This window comes from Setaria viridis, chromosome 2 (assembly GCF_005286985.2).
Source record: "Setaria viridis chromosome 2, Setaria_viridis_v4.0, whole genome shotgun sequence".
Classification (NCBI taxonomy): Eukaryota; Viridiplantae; Streptophyta; class Magnoliopsida; order Poales; family Poaceae; genus Setaria; species Setaria viridis.
The window spans coordinates 24,279,922-24,300,114 of NC_048264.2; the positions used below are offsets into that span (position 1 = coordinate 24,279,922).

The 20,193-nt window shown below is 42.2% G+C and overlaps 1 protein-coding gene across 1 annotated transcript; it reads left to right on the forward strand.

The window, feature by feature from the left end:
- The first annotated feature begins 14,216 nt into the window (after positions 1-14,216).
- On the forward strand, positions 14,217-17,942 carry LOC117842149 (microtubule-destabilizing protein 60). Its single transcript, XM_034722513.2, has 7 exons — positions 14,217-14,377; positions 15,115-15,195; positions 16,031-16,138; positions 16,236-16,322; positions 16,426-16,485; positions 16,616-16,710; positions 17,475-17,942. The coding sequence occupies exons 1-7, from the start codon at positions 14,330-14,332 to the stop codon at positions 17,596-17,598; spliced, it is 603 nt and encodes a 200-aa protein (XP_034578404.1). The 5' UTR covers positions 14,217-14,329; the 3' UTR covers positions 17,599-17,942.
- The last annotated feature ends 2,251 nt before the right edge of the window (positions 17,943-20,193 follow it).

Consider the following 20,193-nt stretch of genomic DNA (forward strand, 5'->3'; position numbering starts at 1 on the left):
AAGAGAAAAGCTACGATGATCCGTGCTCTTGCGGTTCACAAATTGGCGCGCTAACTGCCATCAACAAGCTGCCGATTATACGAAAAAGGAGGAAATGGCCCAAACGGCCATAAAAGGACAAGTCTAAGCAATTTACAAGCTCGAGATGTGGAACAAAACCAATTCACATTCTACTACTAGGCAACCTAGGTGCTTAGCTCCGGCCAAAATCCATGCTGATATCTCATCCTTGATTTTCTGTAATGACCACGGATGAAGGTTCCTCTGAACAATCGATGATATAGGCATTGCATTCCATCCACAGCTCCCAACAAGTTAGCATGATAAAGGATCTCAACCCCTTGTGCGGTACTCTATGTGTCTAGCTAAGATCAACCACCAATTAAGAACTGAGGTCGTGTGTTCCTAGTCATTAGATACAGCAACGGTGCCACAAGCCAATTAGCCAATTCAGCCCAAATGCACCTTGTAAATTTACATTCAAGGAAGAGGTGGTTTCCTAGTGCCCTACGGAAACTCAGGTTTCCAGGCTCCACAAGCCAACTAGCTAACTCAGGCTTCCAGCTCACTCACCAACTCCTAGCAGAGCATAGCGCCCACGCTGATGTAGCACTGGCCCGATCTTCCGATAGATATGGATAATTCGATTGGTGGAGAACTCAACATTGATGATTCAGGCTTCTAATCTGATATGATTCGAACCCCTGCAGCCGCTACACCATTGCTCCATTAATTATCAACCAAGCACAACTCGATTGACCTCGCGATGAAGGCTTTCCCTGCAAGCAAATCGAAGAACACAAGCAACAAAGTGAAGAAACCCAATCTGAAATTGCAAATGTATATAAAATAGATCTGAGTACGATGTTCAAGCTCTCAGCATAAAAGGACTAATCGACACAGTTGAGAAGAACAAGAATAGTGACTTTGGATCATAGTTGTCGGGGAGGAATATTAATGACCTCCTTACGATCCCTAATCAATGGTCGTAAGGGCCAGGGCCTACCCTCGGCACCCTTAAATCCCCACCGACTAAAGTACACCCCGAGCGCAAGGGGTCGGACGCGCCTGACCCCTCAAAGCAGAGTTCCACCTCGCCCGACCCTGAGCGCAAGGGGTCGGACGTGCCCGACCCCTCGAAACAGGGCTCCACCTCGCCCGAAGGAATATGCAAACCACCACATGGAAGCACGAGCCTTGTGGGTCCCCCCGAGCTCACCAAAACATAACCGATGGGACGCGCACACTCCAGGATATGGTTCTAACATGTGGAGAGGCGCCCGCTTTCCTCGACATGCTACGACGGCAATACAGGGCTACAGCTGAACCGTCTTATCCCTCTGTGACACCTGTCATAGGGTACTCATCGCCCACACCATCTAGCGAAGGAGGGCAAACCGCCTGGTTTCCTGCGCAGCCTGGCAAGAAGTGTGCATCAACCGCACCGCCCTGTCAGAGTACGTGGCTACAGTGGTCGGCCGCCTCCTGCCACTTACACGTCTACAGTGCCCGGTCGTCGCCACCAACTTGTGTGGCTATAGTGGTTATTCTCCATATGCGACTCGCGTGCTCGGCTACAGTGGCCGACTGCCGAATCATCGATGGGACCCAACGGCAGCCACCCTTTCCTAGTAGCAGTATCAACAAGACGCAGAGATAAGAAAGGAAGACGACATCTCCAATAGCTCCTCCCGCTTTCTTGTTTTACCTTTTTACCTTTCTTACTCCCGGCTCATTTTGTAACCCCTGTGTCCTCCTTACACTATAAAAGGGGACCAGGGGGCCCGAGGGAAGGGCCGGACGATGGAACAAGAGAACAAGACTGAACGCACACAACAGCTCACGTAGAACCTTAGCACTCAAGACATTTTGAGCATCGGCAAACACCCACAGAGACCTGGGAACCAGCTTCCCTCTCTCGCCCGTTTGTAGCCCCTACTGCAAACTTGGTACGAGTAACACGAGCAGCCACCCACACTGGACGTAGGGCTATTCCTGCCCGAACCAGTCTAATCCTCGTGTCCTCCCGTACAACCGTCCGAGCCTAACGCGTAGAGAAAACAAATTTACTAAGCCGGTAGTCTCAACCCGTGATTCTTGAAACCGACCATAGTAAAAGGACTTGTCACCATAGTTATATAATGAATCGATCTCAGTTTCTCAATAGAAAACTCGAACTAAACAAAACCCAAACTCGAATGTGGTGGAGACTACTACATATATGAGGGTTAGGTCATGCATGACCTCCCTGTACGCGCCCCTATGAGCACCAATACGATACACGGATCAACGGCACAAAAGACGACGGTGCAACACCCTGACAGATTTTGGATCTCCAGTTGTTTCGACAATTCCCATTGACTTTGAGTGAATTTGGACCTAGGTCTCATTCCATTGCAAAACTTATCTTCTTAGCTTTTCATGCATATGTAGAACGCCCAAAACAGAGCCCGTATGTGACCTGGGTGTCGTTTTTGGTGCAGGCTACTCCTGTACTCCTTCGAGGTGGACTCAAACTTTGATTTGCTTTGGGCCTCCACCTTGGAGACTTAAACCAGATGAGCTTTGGACCTCCTTCGCCACTTGGATAGCCTTGTTGTTCTCCTCTGTCTCCATACCATTCGCCAAGCATGTTCATATGCATACGTGTCATGTCCTCATCATCCTCTCCTTCTTGAGAGAAAAGCCGTCCTCGGCGCCGATTGTGCTCAAAGCTGATCCTGCACAACGCTAAGAAAAATGGGGTTGCAAGAATAATGGAACTGACAACATCATGAGCAGGAATATGACCATGTCTCCAGTCTTCCGGAATATCTTCTCCTACAGAGATGTCAGCAAACATATAGGCTCCTTGATTAGAATGCACATGATCATTGAAAATAACATCCTTGTCAATTCTATCCTACAAAAGGTTAGTACTAACAAGAGGCAGCATAAAAATAGATGACATAAGAATATTAGCTATATTGGATCCATTTAGTTGATTACAATCTTGCACAACAAAAGGAGAAACCAGATTGATACTAATGTAAATGCGATGTATCATGTATTGTCCATTATTGTTATATTTGCCAATGACATGATATGTGTGTCTAGAAAACCGTGGCAAATTATCATATCCAAAAAGTCTCTCCTCCAAACAACTTAGATTACACACTATATCAAATTCAATGTAACCCAAAATATTTAAAGAAGATAATAATTGCGGCTCATCTTTATCACTAGCAATAAGAATAACATGTCTACTTTCAGCAAGTGTTTGGTCCCAAAACACATATAGCATACTTATTCATTGGTACAGCATAAGCATTGTCACAAAATTCATCTTTATCACAAGGCACAGGACACAAATCATCATGTGGTGAAGATGAATCAAAAGAAGGTTCCACTAACATTTGTTCTATGGTAGCATGATTAGTGGAAAAAATTAGCACATCAAGAGAATTCTCACCTTCAGCTAGTGTAGCACCATGGGCAGTACCTGTGGTCTCATTTTCAACTAGAACAATAGGTGCATTGTGAAGTGATGGTTCTGAATTTGCACATGAGGTTGTGAGCTCCTCATTTTCTTTTGTCCTCTTGCTTTTGTTCATTGTCCTGCAAACGGTTAGGCATTGCAAGATATACAACAAAAGACTGAGGGTGTGTTTGGTTGGGCTGAGCTGTAGAAAAGCTATTGTGGGTTGTGAGCTGTGGAAAAGCTGCTGTGAGTTGTGATCTTTGAAAAAGCTAAAAGCCGTTTGGTTGAAACAGCTGTGGAATTGTAGATTTGGTAAGAAATGTATGTAATGCCCCTGAAGGCTTGAGATACCGTTGATATGCAAATTGATTATTAAACACTTTGTTGTTCACTGATTTTATGTTTTCTTCAATTTATAACACCATTTTATATATGAAATGAAAATGATTAATGAATATAATTATAGATTAACCATTAATTAATAGTTTTTTAATTTTCTTTCTCCATTTATTTTCTTCCTTATCCATTTCCCTTTCATTCCTTATCTTATCTCCTAGCCGCTCTTGCAATTGCAACCCATCCACTCCTACTATTTCTGCTTTGTCGCGCCGCTACCCGTCCACCACTGTTGCTGCTCCACCGCTCTTGCCACCCAACTGCAGTTGTCTGGTCGCAGCTCCGTCGTGCACGTTAAGCCTAACAAGCCCAGGGACAAGTCACGACACTAGCCGGCTGAGGGGTGGATGGCGGGTTGGTGGTGCGGGAGGGAGGGACAAGCGGGGCCGGAAGGGGCCATCCTGCGTCGGCAAGGAAGAGCCACCGGCCACCAGGTGCGCCACCACCGACCACCAGGCGCGCCGCCACCGGCCACCAAGCTTGCGCCGGGATGAGAGAAGCAAGGCCGGAGGCACCTGTTCCTGCAGACGCCCGAGAGGAGAGGAGCGGGTGGATAGAGCTCCACCCACACCGGTGGCCGTCTTGTCTCACCCAGCCGTGGCACCCTCGGATTGCTAAGCAGATCGATGAGTCGGGAGCACAGCGAGGTCCTGCAGTGCACCGTCGAGTAGGTTGGAGGAGAGGTTGGCGTTGCGGATTCCGGGGGACACGGTGGCGAGGACCGTGGAGACGGGCCCTCGAGCGTGTTGCGGCTGAGGTCGAGGTCCCGGGGGAAGGAGGAGTGGGGCCGCAGGGGTCCATCCTGTGCCGGCGATCCACAGCATCAGGGAGGAGGTGGCCGGGCTGCAGATCCAAGCAGGGAGGATTACGGGGCTGGGAAGGAGAAGGAGGAGTGGGGGAGGGGCGCCGGTGTTGGTGGGGAGGGTCGCTGGTGGCGTTGGGGAGGGGTGCCGACGTTGGTGGGGAGGGGCGCCAGTGGAAGTGGGGGTGCGGAGGCCGCCGCAACGAGAAGGTGAGGGAGGAGTTGATGATGGGAAGAAAAAGAAACGAAGCGGCATGCTCATAGCCAGTGGCAGGTGGGTAATTTTGAGGAAATCTATCCTCCACAGCTGCTCAAAGCGAGGGGGAACCTAATGTGAGAATTGAACTAGAGAAAAACAGCTTTTACATGTAGCAGCTGGTATGGGATACATCCTTTGGTTGGCTTTTGGTTTTTTAGAAGCAAAAGCAGTTTTGGAAGCCCAACCTAAAGGACCCTAGCCCTCTAAATATGATGCACCTCATCATATGAATTCAAAATAGAAGGTGGACTAACAAAAAAATTTCTCATAAGAATTTTCATATCTTTCCAAGTTTTAGGTTTATCTGAATAGCTTAAAGACTCCTACCAAGTTGACGTAGAATGTCTCAAAACACTAGTTGCATTTATAATTTTTCTCCATTCACACATAGAACATTTTGCAAAAATATTATCTTTTCTGATTTCCCGCTCAATGTACTCTTCAGCACCTGTACCATCGTAAGTAGGCAGGGAAGAAAGGATAGAACGACCCGCAGGAGTTGTAGCAGCGGCAGTAGTAGTGCGTGTCTCATGCATTTTTGTTGGCTCAAATCGTTGAGTGTTGTAACCTGTTATTGTTAGCAGCAAACAAGAAAATACACAAGTATGTATTTCCCTATCATCTACTAGGATATGGTCAAGGAGTAAAGTCACACACTCGCAAGCGTCTTACCTGTTTTTACCAAAAAAGATAGCACAATCGGTTGTCAAGCTTGAGTGTAATATACCGATCAGAAGTATGTGCCTGTGTGGAGCTTGGGAGGCTATATTTCGTAGCAAGGATTAGCAATAATTCAATTCAGAAATTGCAAAATTAAAAATGAGTCCCAAGTCTATCACCGGTCTAAACTTATCTCGGACCTAGTTTAAGCAAGTAAAGTACAACTCGGTCTAAGCTTATCTCGGACCTAGTTTAAGCAAGTAAAGGACCAGCACTTCGGAATTTTTTTGTCTCTTTTTCTTTCTTTATATTCTTATTCCTCGGTGCGCCTCTTTTCTTTTTTTAGCACCTCTTTGCCTTTACTGTTTTTTTATACCAGAAAGAGCTGCAGTAAAATTACAACCAGGAAAAATCGTAGAGCACAGCTGGCACAACCTCTAGGCGAAAATCATCCAGCAGCTAAAGCTCCTCACAGCTCAAATTAAATATATGTACAACAAATCTTCTTCCGCGCACATGAAAAATAGTATCTCTCACCAAGACATATTGAAAGCTAAAAAAATTGCTCAAGGGTGCCTATTTATGGAGCACAACTTAGATGTCGAGGAACTTGATTTAACTTATTTTTTCTCTCAGCTACAGCAAGGAAAGTACACCATGAGACGCTTGTCCAGAAAGAATATTGACTAAAAAAAGACTTGTCTGGACTCAAATAAAATTATTCAGATTCTTGCCAATCTATCTGCTACTTCATTTTGTTTTCCGTAACCAACAGCAGCTGCAGCTAGAATCAATTATATTCTCAAAAAACCACAATAACACAAGCTGATTCAAACTAGACCATGAAAAAGATCTAGACATGGTAAACACAACGCGGGACTAAAATTCAGAAAAACAAAATGAAAAGAAAAGTTGCAAGGCACGAATAGATTATAGGATAATGGAAAATTGTATTTTTTGGGGGGCTTTTTGGACTCTAGGTAATGAACATGAGATGAATCTAAAGGGCACATGACAATATACCTCACTGGTAACCTGGAATCCTGATACCACTTGATGTAGCACTGACCCGATCTTCCGATAGGTAGGGATAATTCGATTCGTGGAGAACTCGACGTTGACGATCCAAGCTTCTAATTTGATATGATTCGAACCCCTACAACCGCTACATCGCTGCTCCGTTGGTTATCAATAAAGCATAATTCTATTGACCTCACCATAAAGGTTTTCCTCAACAAGCGAATCGAAGAACACAAGCAAGAAAGTGAAGATACGCAATCTGGTATTGCAGATGTATATGAAATAGATCTGAGTATGAAGTTTAAGCTGTCAACACGAAAGGACTAATCGATACAGTTTAATTGTATCATCGATCTTGATGTAATTTTCTGAGATCAATAAAGCTTCCTTTATGGAAAAAAAACTCGTGCTTAAAAAGCTAGGCCACGCAATCAAAAGTATGAGTCGATCCATGGGCCAAACACTGTTGTAGGTCCCAGATGCAAATAAAAAAATACATGATTCTCTTCCGATCTGTTCCCTACCCTCGCGCTCGGGCTTCTGCACCAAATAACATCTTCCACTCTATTTTTGTACTCACTCTATTTCAAAAAAACAATCTACTCGCCAGGATTCAACTCCTAGATTAGAGTTGTCTCCTCTCTCTCCCCCACAATGATTCGACTTCTCCCCCACAATGTTATAGAAACCAATCTGGATTTGGCAGTTGAATCAGCTTGAGTTAGGTGATTCATTCAGGACAGAAGCCAGCAGTACTGTTCAGTACATGCAAAACATGCCTCAAGTGCTAAAGTCTCAGTGACCCATCTTTTTGAGAGAGCTCAAGCTTCAGACACAGGCGCTTCTGGTTTAGGTGCTTCATTAGCTAGAGGACTTGCTAAGCTTAAAATCAGATACAATCAAGCTTCAATTATATTCCTAATAAAGCACAGGCTTTAATAAATATGTGATGAACGCCTTGAGTACGCTTACTATGTGGCAAATATAAGAACCGGTAGATAGTTTTCCCATTAAGCACCTCTTCAAGCAAAGTCTGCCTGAGTGACACTAATACAATCATTGATAGTTGCATTGCTGAAGGACGGCCTTCTGAGAATGGGACCGTACCGACTATTTTGAACCAAAGTTTCATTTATGTGTAGTTAGCATCCTCTGCTTCTAGTGAATACCATGCTATATATTAGTTTACAAGATTTTTTGATCTCCCATTTCAAGATTGTTATTTAACGGATTGATGCCGACACGCACTTGATGTTAGGTGGTTTAGAACATCAAGTACTGTTCATTTGAAGGGAAAGCCATTTTGTACTCTGTTTTCCCTAGGTACTTTATTTATCTATTAATGAAACTAAGATCCCTTTGGATCTTAGTAAATCCTAATGGATGAAAATAACGCCTCTTCCAAATCATCCCACCAAAATCTTTCGCACTTATATCCTAACATTTTGAAATATTAGAAAAGAGCCCATGCAACTCAACACATAACATTGCAGAGGGCACTTTTTCTCCTTTTTTTCTTTCCTTCTTTTGTGTACTCAATATGAACTAACACACATGTTACTACTCCCTCAGAAAACATATTATTTTGCATCAAAAGCTTACATTTTACCCATGATTCTTAGAGTTTACATATTGTTTGCGTTGAAAAGTTGATACAAATGTTGAATACAGCTTAAAGCATCAACATTGGTGGATATGGTTGACCAGGAGGTTGAAGATATATGGCATGTTGTAGCTCACCGCGGTATGGTGTTGGTGTCATATGGTTCTTTACTTTTTGCTTACAATAGTTTTAGGCTGTGTGCATCCGACCTATGCAGAGGCAGGGAGTGGTCTTAGTTAAATTGTATCATCGATCTTGATGTAATTTTCTGAGATCAAATAAAGCTTCCTTTATCGAGAAAAACTCGTGCTAAAAAATCTTGACCGCATAATGAAAAGTATGAGTCGATCCATTGGCCAAACACTATTGTTGGTTCCGGATGCAAATGAAAAAATTACATGATTCTCTTCCGATCCGTTCCCCACCCTCATGCTCGGGTTTCTGCACCAAATAACCTCTGCCACTCTATTTTTCTACTCGCTCTATTTCAAAAAAAAAAATCTACTGGCCAGGATTCAACTCCTAAATTAGAGCTGTCTCTTCTCTCTCCCCCACAATGATTCGACTTCTCTAGTGGTGAAGATTCACTTTACCCATGCCATGTCGAGTCTATGCATCGATCACTATAGATGGCCTTAAGATGCAAGGCTACATGGGTGAATTTTTCTTAACACAATGACATAGGTGAATTACCTTTTTATTAGGTAATAATATTGGTAAAAAATACTTGTTTTTAGCACGCAAACAGGTGGAAATTAAGAAATACAAATATTTGTTGAAACCAACAAACCAGTCAAAGCCAGCTCGGTGCAATTATCAGCTTGTTTGGTGAGTCGTTACTCCAAGGGAAATGACATCCCATCTTTCTTAAAATAGCAAGCCAATGTCAGTGTTCTTACAGCTTTAGTTCCCCAGCCAGCTACAAGATTCTGGATTGGAGTTGGTTCTTGGAATGGAGAGTTAAAACAAACATAGCTTGTTTTCTTATTTTTCTCTATAAAATGTAACTCAGTTTCTATTTTTTTATATTTATTTTATCTCTCTCAGAATTAAACATGGTATATATGGCAAATGAAATGTCACTATTGGTTTTCATGCTTTAGAGATCTTGAGGTCCAATATTTGTTATTTAACGGATTGATGTTAACATGCATGCACTTGATGTGTTAGGTGATTGATTCCGGACAGCGCGTACTGTTCAGTACTTGCAATCGAAGCCAAAGAATTTTTTTCGCTATCTTTCTCTGGGGAAAGTTCAGCTAGACATCGACACATGGATATTCTTTCCTTCCCTTGTTGAGAAAATTGCAAATTAAACTACGCGCTGCCGACACTTAGATTTCAAATTTTCAAGGTGTCCGTAAAAGTCCTTGAACTCAACATATTGTCTTGATAATGTCAGCCTGATGATTAATTATAAACATATATTCTTGAATTAGTTGTGCCCATTGCAAACTCATTTATACTGAGTTACTGACGCACTGCATTTGAAGATCTTCTTGGCAAGACGACGAGATGAGGCTTCAAAGTGCAGCTCCTTGCTGTTGTCTGTCATTGCTAGCTCATGCAGTGCAGGTGAGGTGCCCATCATCAGCAGGATTATTAGTGCAAGGGTGGTTGGGTTGTGCTGATTCCACTTTAGCTCCACACAACCACATCAAGTTCGGTACACGAGTCCCATTCATTTGTCATGCTATTCTTGTCCTACTGACGCAGCAAAGTAGGAATTGAAAGAAGAAAAAAAAGATGATAATGATTTGTGCGATGCTCTCGTCTTATCTCAGGCACGAACTTGCTTGGATTGCAAGCATCAGGTTTACACATCTACCCTCTTATTTGGTCGTTGCCCGACTTCTCTGGGTCTCTCGTACGTGTATTTGTATTCTAGTGTTAGGATTTTGCAAGATTCACGTTTTGAAGGCGTGCCTAAGTACTGTTAGAGATGTCAATGGCTCTGGTATGGCAACTTGTCTCGATTAGTTAGTTGTTGCTTGGTTGGTATGTGTGTTTTGGTAGCTCTTGAAGCTAGCATCATATTTGCGTGCATGGCCTTAAATAATTGGCTCTCACCTAATTTGATGCATGCTGTGACGACGTCCATTTCCCATGATATGCTCACTGCGTAAGCTAGCTCCAATACTGCAATAGCTGCACACGCCATGAAGTGTACTAAATTCTAAGTGCTTTTAAGTTCAGTCGGTATTAGACAATATTCCTGCAAATGAGTGTGCTAAACACTTACGATCCTCACACTTCTATAATCTTCTTAAATTAGTTTACTGTTAGCATGCATGTTGCAACTTGTAATTTCTCACGGCCCTTCTCTTTTTTTCGTTAAAAATCTTTTGGTTTTCCTTCTTTTTTTTTCCTTTTCAGTCGTTTGGGTTTTGTGCACCTATAACCCTTCCCAATTGATTCTCTTTTCAAAAGGTACACACGTAATTTACATGTGACAACAACTGGATCTCTAATTTGCAATAAGAGTTTTCTCTAAGAAAAAAATGAAAAAAAATCCAATACTTTTCAATATATTTCCCTCTTGGTTATCACTTACGATCATCTAATTATCTGATCCAATAAGGGAGAAAATAAGGGAATCTATTGACCAAACCATTCATTGCACACGTACGACATGAGAAAAGTGACATCATTATAGCTAACTTTCTGCTCAAGAATGATTGTCGTCCAATGGGGCCTCGAATTATTTTATGTTTATCCCAGAACAATAATTTCTTGTCTAGTTTCTTTTGGATAATGTTTGGTAATGGCTAAAGTGGCATATTACTTAGAGAATAATAACACTTGGTAAAACAAACAGGTTTGGACTGGACAATTTCGAAAGGAATTCCTGTGCAACTTTTTTTTTTGGAAAATTGCTGACAATTCATGACTAGAATATCGACTTATATATCGAGTATGTGTGGAGATTTTTTAGTTATTGTCTGACACATTTGATGATGCTCCCAAGAGTTCCACTGTTTAGATGGGTGTCAAAAATACTTTATTTGTCCACTTTGATTCAATACTACTCATTCCCTAGAGTTTGATTTTGGACTGTCTCAAAGATCGCCACAAGATCGACCAGTGCAAATGCAGTCTCTAGCCCACCCTCTCCAACTCAACTCGATTTTTCAGTTGCTCGATTTTTTTCAACATGAAGTAGACCTGAATTTTTTTTTAGGAAAAAGTAGAGCTGAATTTAACTTAGCTTGCTCAAACTCGACTTAGTTTAAGCTATAGGCTCGCATTATGCATATGAAATCAGCAATCTGTAGTACTTCTAGTTGCTGTAATAAATTTGCTGCTTGTACTAACTTTGCAGGATTTGATCATTCAGTAGCTTTTTAGCTTGAACATATAATTTGTGATGCCTGCACCGACAGTCCATCAAGCACTGTCTTAAGTTCAATTGCTGATAAGATTACATCTTTTTATCTTGAAGCTGAATTAAAAAAAACAAATGTGGTGTGCGTGTCACAACCCACGACCATGCATGTCGTGCAGATTAGGTTAACGAACAAATTGAACCAACACCTAAAAGGGGCACTTTAGAAATTTCAAAATGTACCAGTGAAAACGAGTTCCAGTACTAAAAATGTGACGCTTATATATGTCACTTGTCTCTGTAAACATTCTTTTCAGTAAGGCACGCATGGAGACACTGCAAACCTTGAAATGTAAGGAACATAACGAAAATGAGCACAACGTGTACAGGTAGGTTGTCAACTTGACGTGCAACAAGACCATTCCGTTAGCATTTCCATTCATTCCAAGTCTAATCCAAGCAATCTGAAATCGAATCTTCTTTTGTGCAATGTGAAATCTATTCCTTTTCTCCCCCTCCACATGTAAATTTGATGTAGCAAGGCTAATTAAGAGAAGATCGATGTGTTTCATAATACATACTCTTAGGGAACAGACGTAGAGAAGCCATAAAAATAATCAAGTAAGCCTCATTACTTTCCTGTTGCCACAAATCCTGGTCTACATACTGCACATGAACTTGGTACGTTACGCACTTCGTCTGAAAGGGTTTAAATGGAACCAAGTGAATTGAAAGAATAAACTGTAACTCTATAAACTTAGCCAACTTATAGTTCAAAATAGGTTCACACAATCTTTAAGGATCTGTTTAATTTGAAAGATAAGGCAAAGGCAGCCTATATATATGCACTTAACTACCAGTAACCTGGTGCCTAAATACTACCCGGAAAGAGCACATGTAGAATGTGAATATGCCATAAAAAAGATGAGCCATAACAATCATGCAAAGAGAACGAGTCTGTTGGCCTGACAATGTTGAGGTTGTTACAACAAGTGTCAAGCTGAAGTAGCTTACGGAGATTGCTTGGCCACTGCAGCTAGGAAGCTTCATTCATGAATCATGTTTATTCATGCCTAATGCTCACACACGTCACCATGCCGTCATCTAGAATCCTAACCATAACGAACTTTACAAAGTGAAAAGTGACGCTAGCTACTCTAGTCGAGTTTCATTTTTTTGGTAAATATTTTGCAACTTGTGTATTCTATTCGTCGAAAAAGATTTGGATTTCACTGAGTGATACGTATTTTTTTTATTTGTGAGGTTATATTACTACTACTTCTATTTGTAGTGTTTTATCTTTCTAAATTTAGGCCACTGTAGTTCGTGACCATTATACTTGCCTTGTTTGATTAGATCTTGATGTAATAGATGAAAATATCGTGGCTTGTGATTAATTAATAAAAATCATCTAAAAATGGGCAATCCTTGCTGGGGATATATTGATGCATAGTTACAAAAAAATAGTTGGGAAAAAATAATTTGTATCTAGTGGGTTCATCGGACATCGGTCACATTCCATACGACTTATTTTTTCAAACCTTGTAACACAAGGAAAATAACAGAAATGAGTATGACATGAAAGTAGTAGAGTGTGATTTGATGGGCAATAGCATTCTGTTAGCCTTTCCATTCATGCAATATATGCCAAGCATGAAGCAACTTGAAATCTAGAATATTATGCTTGTCATGCAAGAGTAACAAGATCAAGGAGACTTCTAGATCGAGAACCCAAATTTCAAATGAGTCTGAAAAGGGTTTTCTCTATTTAGATCTGAAACCTGAAGCTCTAATTGGACCCAAATTTCCTACTAGATTTGACTTTATCATGTTTCGAGTTTCATACTGCAAAGTTCAGGGACATGTACTTCTTACAAATCTCAACCATGTTTCTTCCCCTAATAGGCTGGTTTAAGAAAAAGGCCAAGCTGCTACTGACACATCAGCACAGACTTGACTCATTCCTTCTATGGTAACAAAACTGAAAACAGAAACACTCTCTGATCAACCAGTAATGCATGCTGTGCCCAGATGCCAAACAAAAACACAGAATGAGAGAGTAAGCCAAAAAGATGGGCCGTAACAATCATGCGAACAGGACCGCCGGCTGGTCTGTTGCGCTAGCAATGTTGAGGTTGTTACAGGTCTCAAGCTGAAGGAGCTTGCTCCCCCAGGCCATGGCCCTGCTAGAGGAAGCTTCAGGCTACTAGCATGCCTCACGCCCACTCATGCGCCGTCGACACCCGACGACGAGAAGCCTAGCTTTCAAAACCAAACTCGAGAGAGTGATTGATCGAGAGCTATAGGAGAGACTGCGTGTGCTCCGGCCCGTTAGCTACGCTGTCGCCACATCGTGAGAGATTTCCTAATTCCAAGACCACGGCATTATACTCATTCGCGTCGGAATCAAAGTTTGTTAGCCTTGTTCCCCTGGCCTTGATGGATGCGTCTCATCAGACGGTTGGTAGCAGTGACACCGTGGTGGTGGTGATAATCTCGATTCGGAGAGCTAAAAGTGAACATGCATGATTTGGATGTGTCTAGGGGCCTATACTGAAAGGAAGGAAGCATGACTGGTGAAGTGGCGCAGCACGGATGAAAGCTACCAATCCCAGTGTGCATTAGATCACTTGGCTCTTATCTAGCAAGCTACTATAGGGGGTGCTATATAGTACGGCTTGCACGCATGCATTGTCGTTGTGCCATCTAGAACTCTATAAATTGGTGCAACTATTGGTCACAACACCACACCAAGAGTGATCATTTCGCAGTTGCAACCTTGCATTGCGCATTGACAGAGAGAGATGGCCAGAGAAATGGAGAAGGCAAGGAAGGCCACTTCTTCCCCTAAGGTTAGGGAACAAAATTAAAGCAACATGCATCTTGTTGTATGATGCTTGCTTCAGAGATAGAGTTGCATATGTGCATGCCATGCTAGCTTGTCAGTGTTCATCTTTAGGGTTTCATGTTCCTGATGTCTTCCACGGTAAACCTGACCAAACCACTCTGCCAAGATGATTCCACTACTACTACTGGCCTCTGGACAATTTCAAAAGTTCCTATAGAGTTTCAGCCAGGTTTGCCCTTATTACCATGTTTGTGGGCTGTGGCGATCTTATGGCGAAGAAAGGATTGCGCCAAGCTCCTTTGTGCTACATATATGAAAGCCAACTTAGTAAACAGAGAAGTATTATCCGAATTTTTAAGTCACGTCTTCAGGTTACATGCTCCTCAGTGCATTGTTTTCTCTTTTTAACGAAACCTTGATCAAGTTGAGTTGAAGGGTGACATGTCTGCCGTGTTGCTTACATATAAGTCAGTTACTTTCAAGTTAGTTAAAAGGCTTCCTAAACAAGCATTAAAAGGTAGTATTTCACTTTAACTGTCATTTTCTTAGACTTTAATTTCATTGTCCATCTAGTGCTCAGTGCAAGGCAAGCACTGAGCTCTTTGCCTACGTCTATCTCTTTGCTATCATTAAATAGAAGTAACAAAAAAGGAAAGGGTTTAATGGATAGCTCTCTATTTTATCGTCATTTGGATTGTACATCTGAGCTTGGATTTATTTACTTGACTCTTGTTTACTCAGAGCTCAACGATTAATACTGGTCCCAAGAGCCCAGTTAGGAACGGTGGAGGATCTCCACCCCATAAGAAGAATGTTACTGAGGTATGAAATAATTTTTTTTTTGCGGGTATGAGGTATGAAATAATTAACACATAGATGTATACAGAGTGTTCAGTATTCGCAGTTTTATGTTTCTACAATACAATAATGTGTGTTTTAGTTTTAAAAATAAAAAATCTTCTTCTTGTTTCAAATATTTCCAACAATAATTTCCTAATTAAGAAACATATATATAAAACAATTGTACACTCGCAGTTTTTGTTTCCAACACCAATTATTTGTATATGCAGCTGATTCTAAAAACCTTTTCGATTCTCCGGAAAAGAGTTCATACTACGGAATCCTATAATGGTTATATTATTAAAATGTAAGCTCGTCATATACACTCGCCACAATTTTTGAAATATTTCTCTAAAAGAAATCTATATTAGGTGCTCTGTGAAAATGACTAACCGAGAGGCCATGGGTCAATTATACACACATGATCATGGAGTTGTTCTTTTCAAGTGTATCCTAACTACTTTTGTACACAGATATAGTCAAACTGGGTAGGAATGGATTCCAATATAATATTGATGGTGGGATATCATGCTTTTAGTTTAGTTATGGTCCTTTTCAATGCAATGGTCCACAGAATATAGGGATAATTATTTTTTTATGGAATATCAACATCGTTATGATATGATTCTTTCTCATGAAAAAACTAATTAATTGTAAAATATGAGAGAGGTATCTGCTTCTAGATGCATACAGCTGGTTGCATGATGCAATTTCATTAATAACCATAACCTCAATTAATACATATATATAGTTGCTCTCCAATCGAATTTGTTGTGCACTAATATTCACACAACCTTGCATTAATATACATATATAGCCACGAGGACGGAAAAATGAACAGCAAAACATTCGGAAAGTAGGTCAAGACCTGGTGTCCCATGATGAGGGAAAGCGCCGATCTCCAACTTCACAAACCTCACCCAAGGTTCACCACAAAGTTGTTATTTTTACTGTATACATAACTGGTGTTTATCATAAAAAAAGGTACGACAATTTAAAGATTTTTCTGATTGTAATGTCAGAGATCACCAAGACACGAACAGCCCCTTAGCTACTGTAGGCTTCACACTGAGGAGAGAGCAATAAGGCGAGCCGGTTACAATTATCAGGTTATGCTGATAAAAGTTGGTTATATATGTACCTCACCGAATTAAGATAAAGAAACTAACATTTGAGGAGGAATTTTTGTGCATGTACATGTGTTGTTTCCAGGTTGCAAGCAAGATAAACACACAGGAAATCATTCGGAGATTTGAAGAGAAGTTAGAACAGGTAAGTTAAGTTAGACATTCCTAGCTGCAGACATGCAATATTTTTTCTGAATAAATCTGTTTGACTGCTACCCAAGTTACTTTCTATATCTGTAGCATTTTGTGAACACGAAATTGCTGTTTGAATGCAGTTGATGGAGGAACGCGAGATAAAGCTGATGAGGAAGGAGATGGTTCCAAAGGCCCAGCTCATGCCAGCGTTCGACAAGCCATTCCACCCACAAAGGCAATTATTATATGAGCACATATCATGAACTCACATATTATTGAGCTTGTTAGAAGATAGAGATCCATAATTAGTTCACCAAATCCTCACTAATCAGTAGTTGGACTGAAACAGGAAGGTGCGAAAATTAATGAATAAAAGAAGAGAATACAACACGAGTACTATGATGATTAATAAAAAACTAAAGGGCACAGTGCCGAATAATTAAATTTATGGAGGACAAGGTATAAAGTTGCGAACAGGGAAGAGACACATAACTTCCCCTTTTGGATGGTAGTTATTCAATATGTTGATTGCACCGAACGAAGGATTTGCCTTCTATATATGTGGGCACAACTTAAAGAGAGTGGTCGATTCAATTGCATTGTCTGACAAACATGAACTTTAGAACTGTCGTGGAGGTAGCATGATAGTGCAAAAGGTGGAGATGGTAACAAGGGTTGGTTTAATTTTCTTCCAAAAATCAAATTAAAGAGACAGTTTTATTTACCCAAAGTTACCAAAGCAAATTGGTTCTGCAAATATATATAAAAGGATTGGTTTTGATAAACATTGGAACCACAAAAACTTACCAGCAGTAACATAATATTTACCGTGGTGATTTCTGAAAACAAGTTAACTTAGTTGAATTATTCATTCCGAGCATGCATGTAATAATTGAATTATTCATCAGTGATTTCTGAAAAAAAAGTTCATTAACTTAGTTGAATTAATTCCCATTGATAATGTAATAATTGAATTCCTGTAACGACGTACACATGCAGGTCTAGGAGGCCCCTGACCGTCCCAAAGGAGCCGAGCTTCCTAAAGCTGAAATGCTGCATCGGCGGAGAGTTCCATCGCCACTTTTGCTACAACGGAGCAGCAGCCAAGGCCATCAAGTCGTAGTAGTCCATCTGCATACACACCTGCATCTGCATGGGCCTACAACCACGAGATGACGTAATTTTTTGCCGCTGCATAATGAACCTGCTACAATACGTTCCAACCGACACATGCATATACATAGAAGAAGTGGTTGCTGATAGATCGATGTAAATTTCCCCGGCCAGACCCTTTAACTTTTTCTCCTCTTTATCTTTTGTTTTCCTTCCTCTTTTTTTTTCTTTTGCATTCACGGATCCATTGAAAGGTAGGTAGGAAACCATGCAAAAGGGGTCATCCGGACACGATGCATGCGCCATGTATGTCTGTCTGTCTGATGGCAGTAATAAAAGGTTGCATATAGACTATATAGAGAGAGTGCCATGATATAGATGAGCCTTGTTCTTGTTCTCTCTATTGTGCGTGCATGTTACATGAACATTGGGCACACATGCATGTCACTTTCATGGACGAAACTTGCCCTTGGATCTGAAACAGCTAGCTGATGAACGACCACGCATGCACGGTTCGCGGCCAGAATGATGCAGGCTCCACGGCACGCGCCGGCGCCGGATCGATCGATCGAGATTGAAGAGGTGACCATGAGTGCATTCTCTAAATCAACTTTATACTTTCTGAATAGTGCAAAATGCACCAAACTAGCGTAGAATGAAGAGCTAGTAGTCTCGTTTGTTTTTCGATGTAGTCGTCTCACTCGCTGCTTTTCGATGTAACTTTTTCTCACACCATAACGTTCAAAAGCTGTCATGTACACGAAACCTACATCAATTTGCCTGACGGACAGGGTGACGCATGCATGCATGCTGTCGATGCGGCATGCATGCAGCTGGAGACAATGATTCCTGGGCTCCTGGCTGCAGAATGTACACATGATGGGCCGGGTTTGACACACCTGATCGACGTGCATGCCCGCTTGCAGTACGTGTGTCGTTAGGGCAGGCAGGCACGCAGCGAAATGTACGGTGGGAAGCAACGGTGTGATGGATTTTAAGGGGTCAGAATGATGAATGCATGCATGCGTCGTGCAGCTTGATGCATGCAAATCCTCTTCATGTGTGTGTGAAAGGACTAGTGGTGGCGGCGTGTGGCATGGATGATTGCGTATGCGCGCCACATCCCTTTCAGGGCAAAAGATTGTTATTCCAAATGTATGCGCCGGGTGAAACATGCTGACAACGACGCAAACAAAGCTTACTGTGCCTACATATGCCCCAACTCAAAGTTATATGGTACTATTAATTACTACATGCATAATGACCTTTTTGTTTTTTTTGAAAAGGCATGCATACAATACATTTGATTCGTACTCTCTCGATTCCAAATTATGATTCGTGCTCTCTCGATTCCAAATTATAGGTCGTTTTGACTTTTCTAGATTCATAGATATTATTATGCACCTAGACATATACTATATCTAAATGCATAATAATATCTATGAACTAAAAAAGCTAAAACAATCTACAATTTAGAATGGAGGGAGTACATCATGAAAACTTTTCTAAGGGGAAGAAGGTTTTCCAGTGAAAAAGGGTAAGGACCATTGATGGGCCTGGCCTGCTAGATCGGCCCATGAAGGAGCCCAATAAAAGGAAAATCGATCGATGGATGATGGTGCAGTATGTCTCGTATCCTACCTATATATACCACCATCATCCTCCGTCCTCTGCGATCGTCTTCCTCAAATGGTACGGCGGCCTTTGGCTCTTTAATTTCCATGGGAGGGAAGTTGGATCCACAGATCGATCATGCATGTACCAAAAGTTTTGTTTGTGCATGCGACAAGATGCATGCTTCTTTTGCATAGTTGCATATGCATGTCGGAAGGCGGACGGCTGCAACGCGAGAAATGAGCTGCTGTCGGAGTTGACACGCCGCCGGCGTCTCCTTGGCCTCGCCCACTACCGTCTAGTCCCCATCAGCTCCAGCGCGCCGGCCGCCCATTTTCTTTGAATCCAGCTTCCTCCTACTCCTAGATAGGGCTCTCATTATTCTACCATGGTGCATGATTTTCGATCCAAAAGCTTTTATCCCAATTGACTTTGGACCTGGAACTAAAGTGTCTTTAGTCCCGGGTAAGAAATGAGCCACCGAAGACTACCAACCGGGGGAGCTTTAATCCCAGTTGTAAAGATCAACCAGGACTAAAGCTCCCTAGTCTCGGTTGTAACGGCTAGTGAGATAAGGGGGCGTTTTGTCCCGGTTGGAATAAGCAACCGGGACTAAATCCAACCGGGACTAAAGGGGGGTCTGGTTGGTGACTCCAATCGAGATAAAACGCCCCTTCCACGCCCCCCCTTCTCTCCACCTTATTTTCTCCTCACCCTTCCTCCCTTATCCTCTCGCAGGCACTCCTCTCCCTGCTTTCACCTCCACCGGTGCCTCCTCTCCTCCCTCTCCTCCTCTCTACGCCGCCGCCCCCTCCCCTCCCGCCGCCACCGCCCCCCTCCCCCTCTGTTGCCCCTCCCCTTCCCCTCTTCTCGCCCCTCACTAGCAGTGAGGAGTGGCAGCGAGGCGAGGGCAAAGCAGAGGCGCGCGGGGGAGTGGCCAGTCGGGCAAGCGGGCGGCGCGCAGGCGGGCGCACCGGCCGGCTGGTAATAC

Bases quoted from the DNA above. Each gene is read 5' to 3' on its own strand.
- LOC117842149 (XM_034722513.2), top strand. From the start codon at position 14,330: ATGGCCAGAGAAATGGAGAAGGCAAGGAAGGCCACTTCTTCCCCTAAG. The intron at 16,323-16,425 runs GTTATGCTGATA...TGTTGTTTCCAG, and splicing joins GAGCCGGTTACAATTATCAG to GTTGCAAGCAAGATAAACAC. The intron at 16,711-17,474 runs GCAATTATTATA...GTACACATGCAG, and splicing joins AAGCCATTCCACCCACAAAG to GTCTAGGAGGCCCCTGACCG.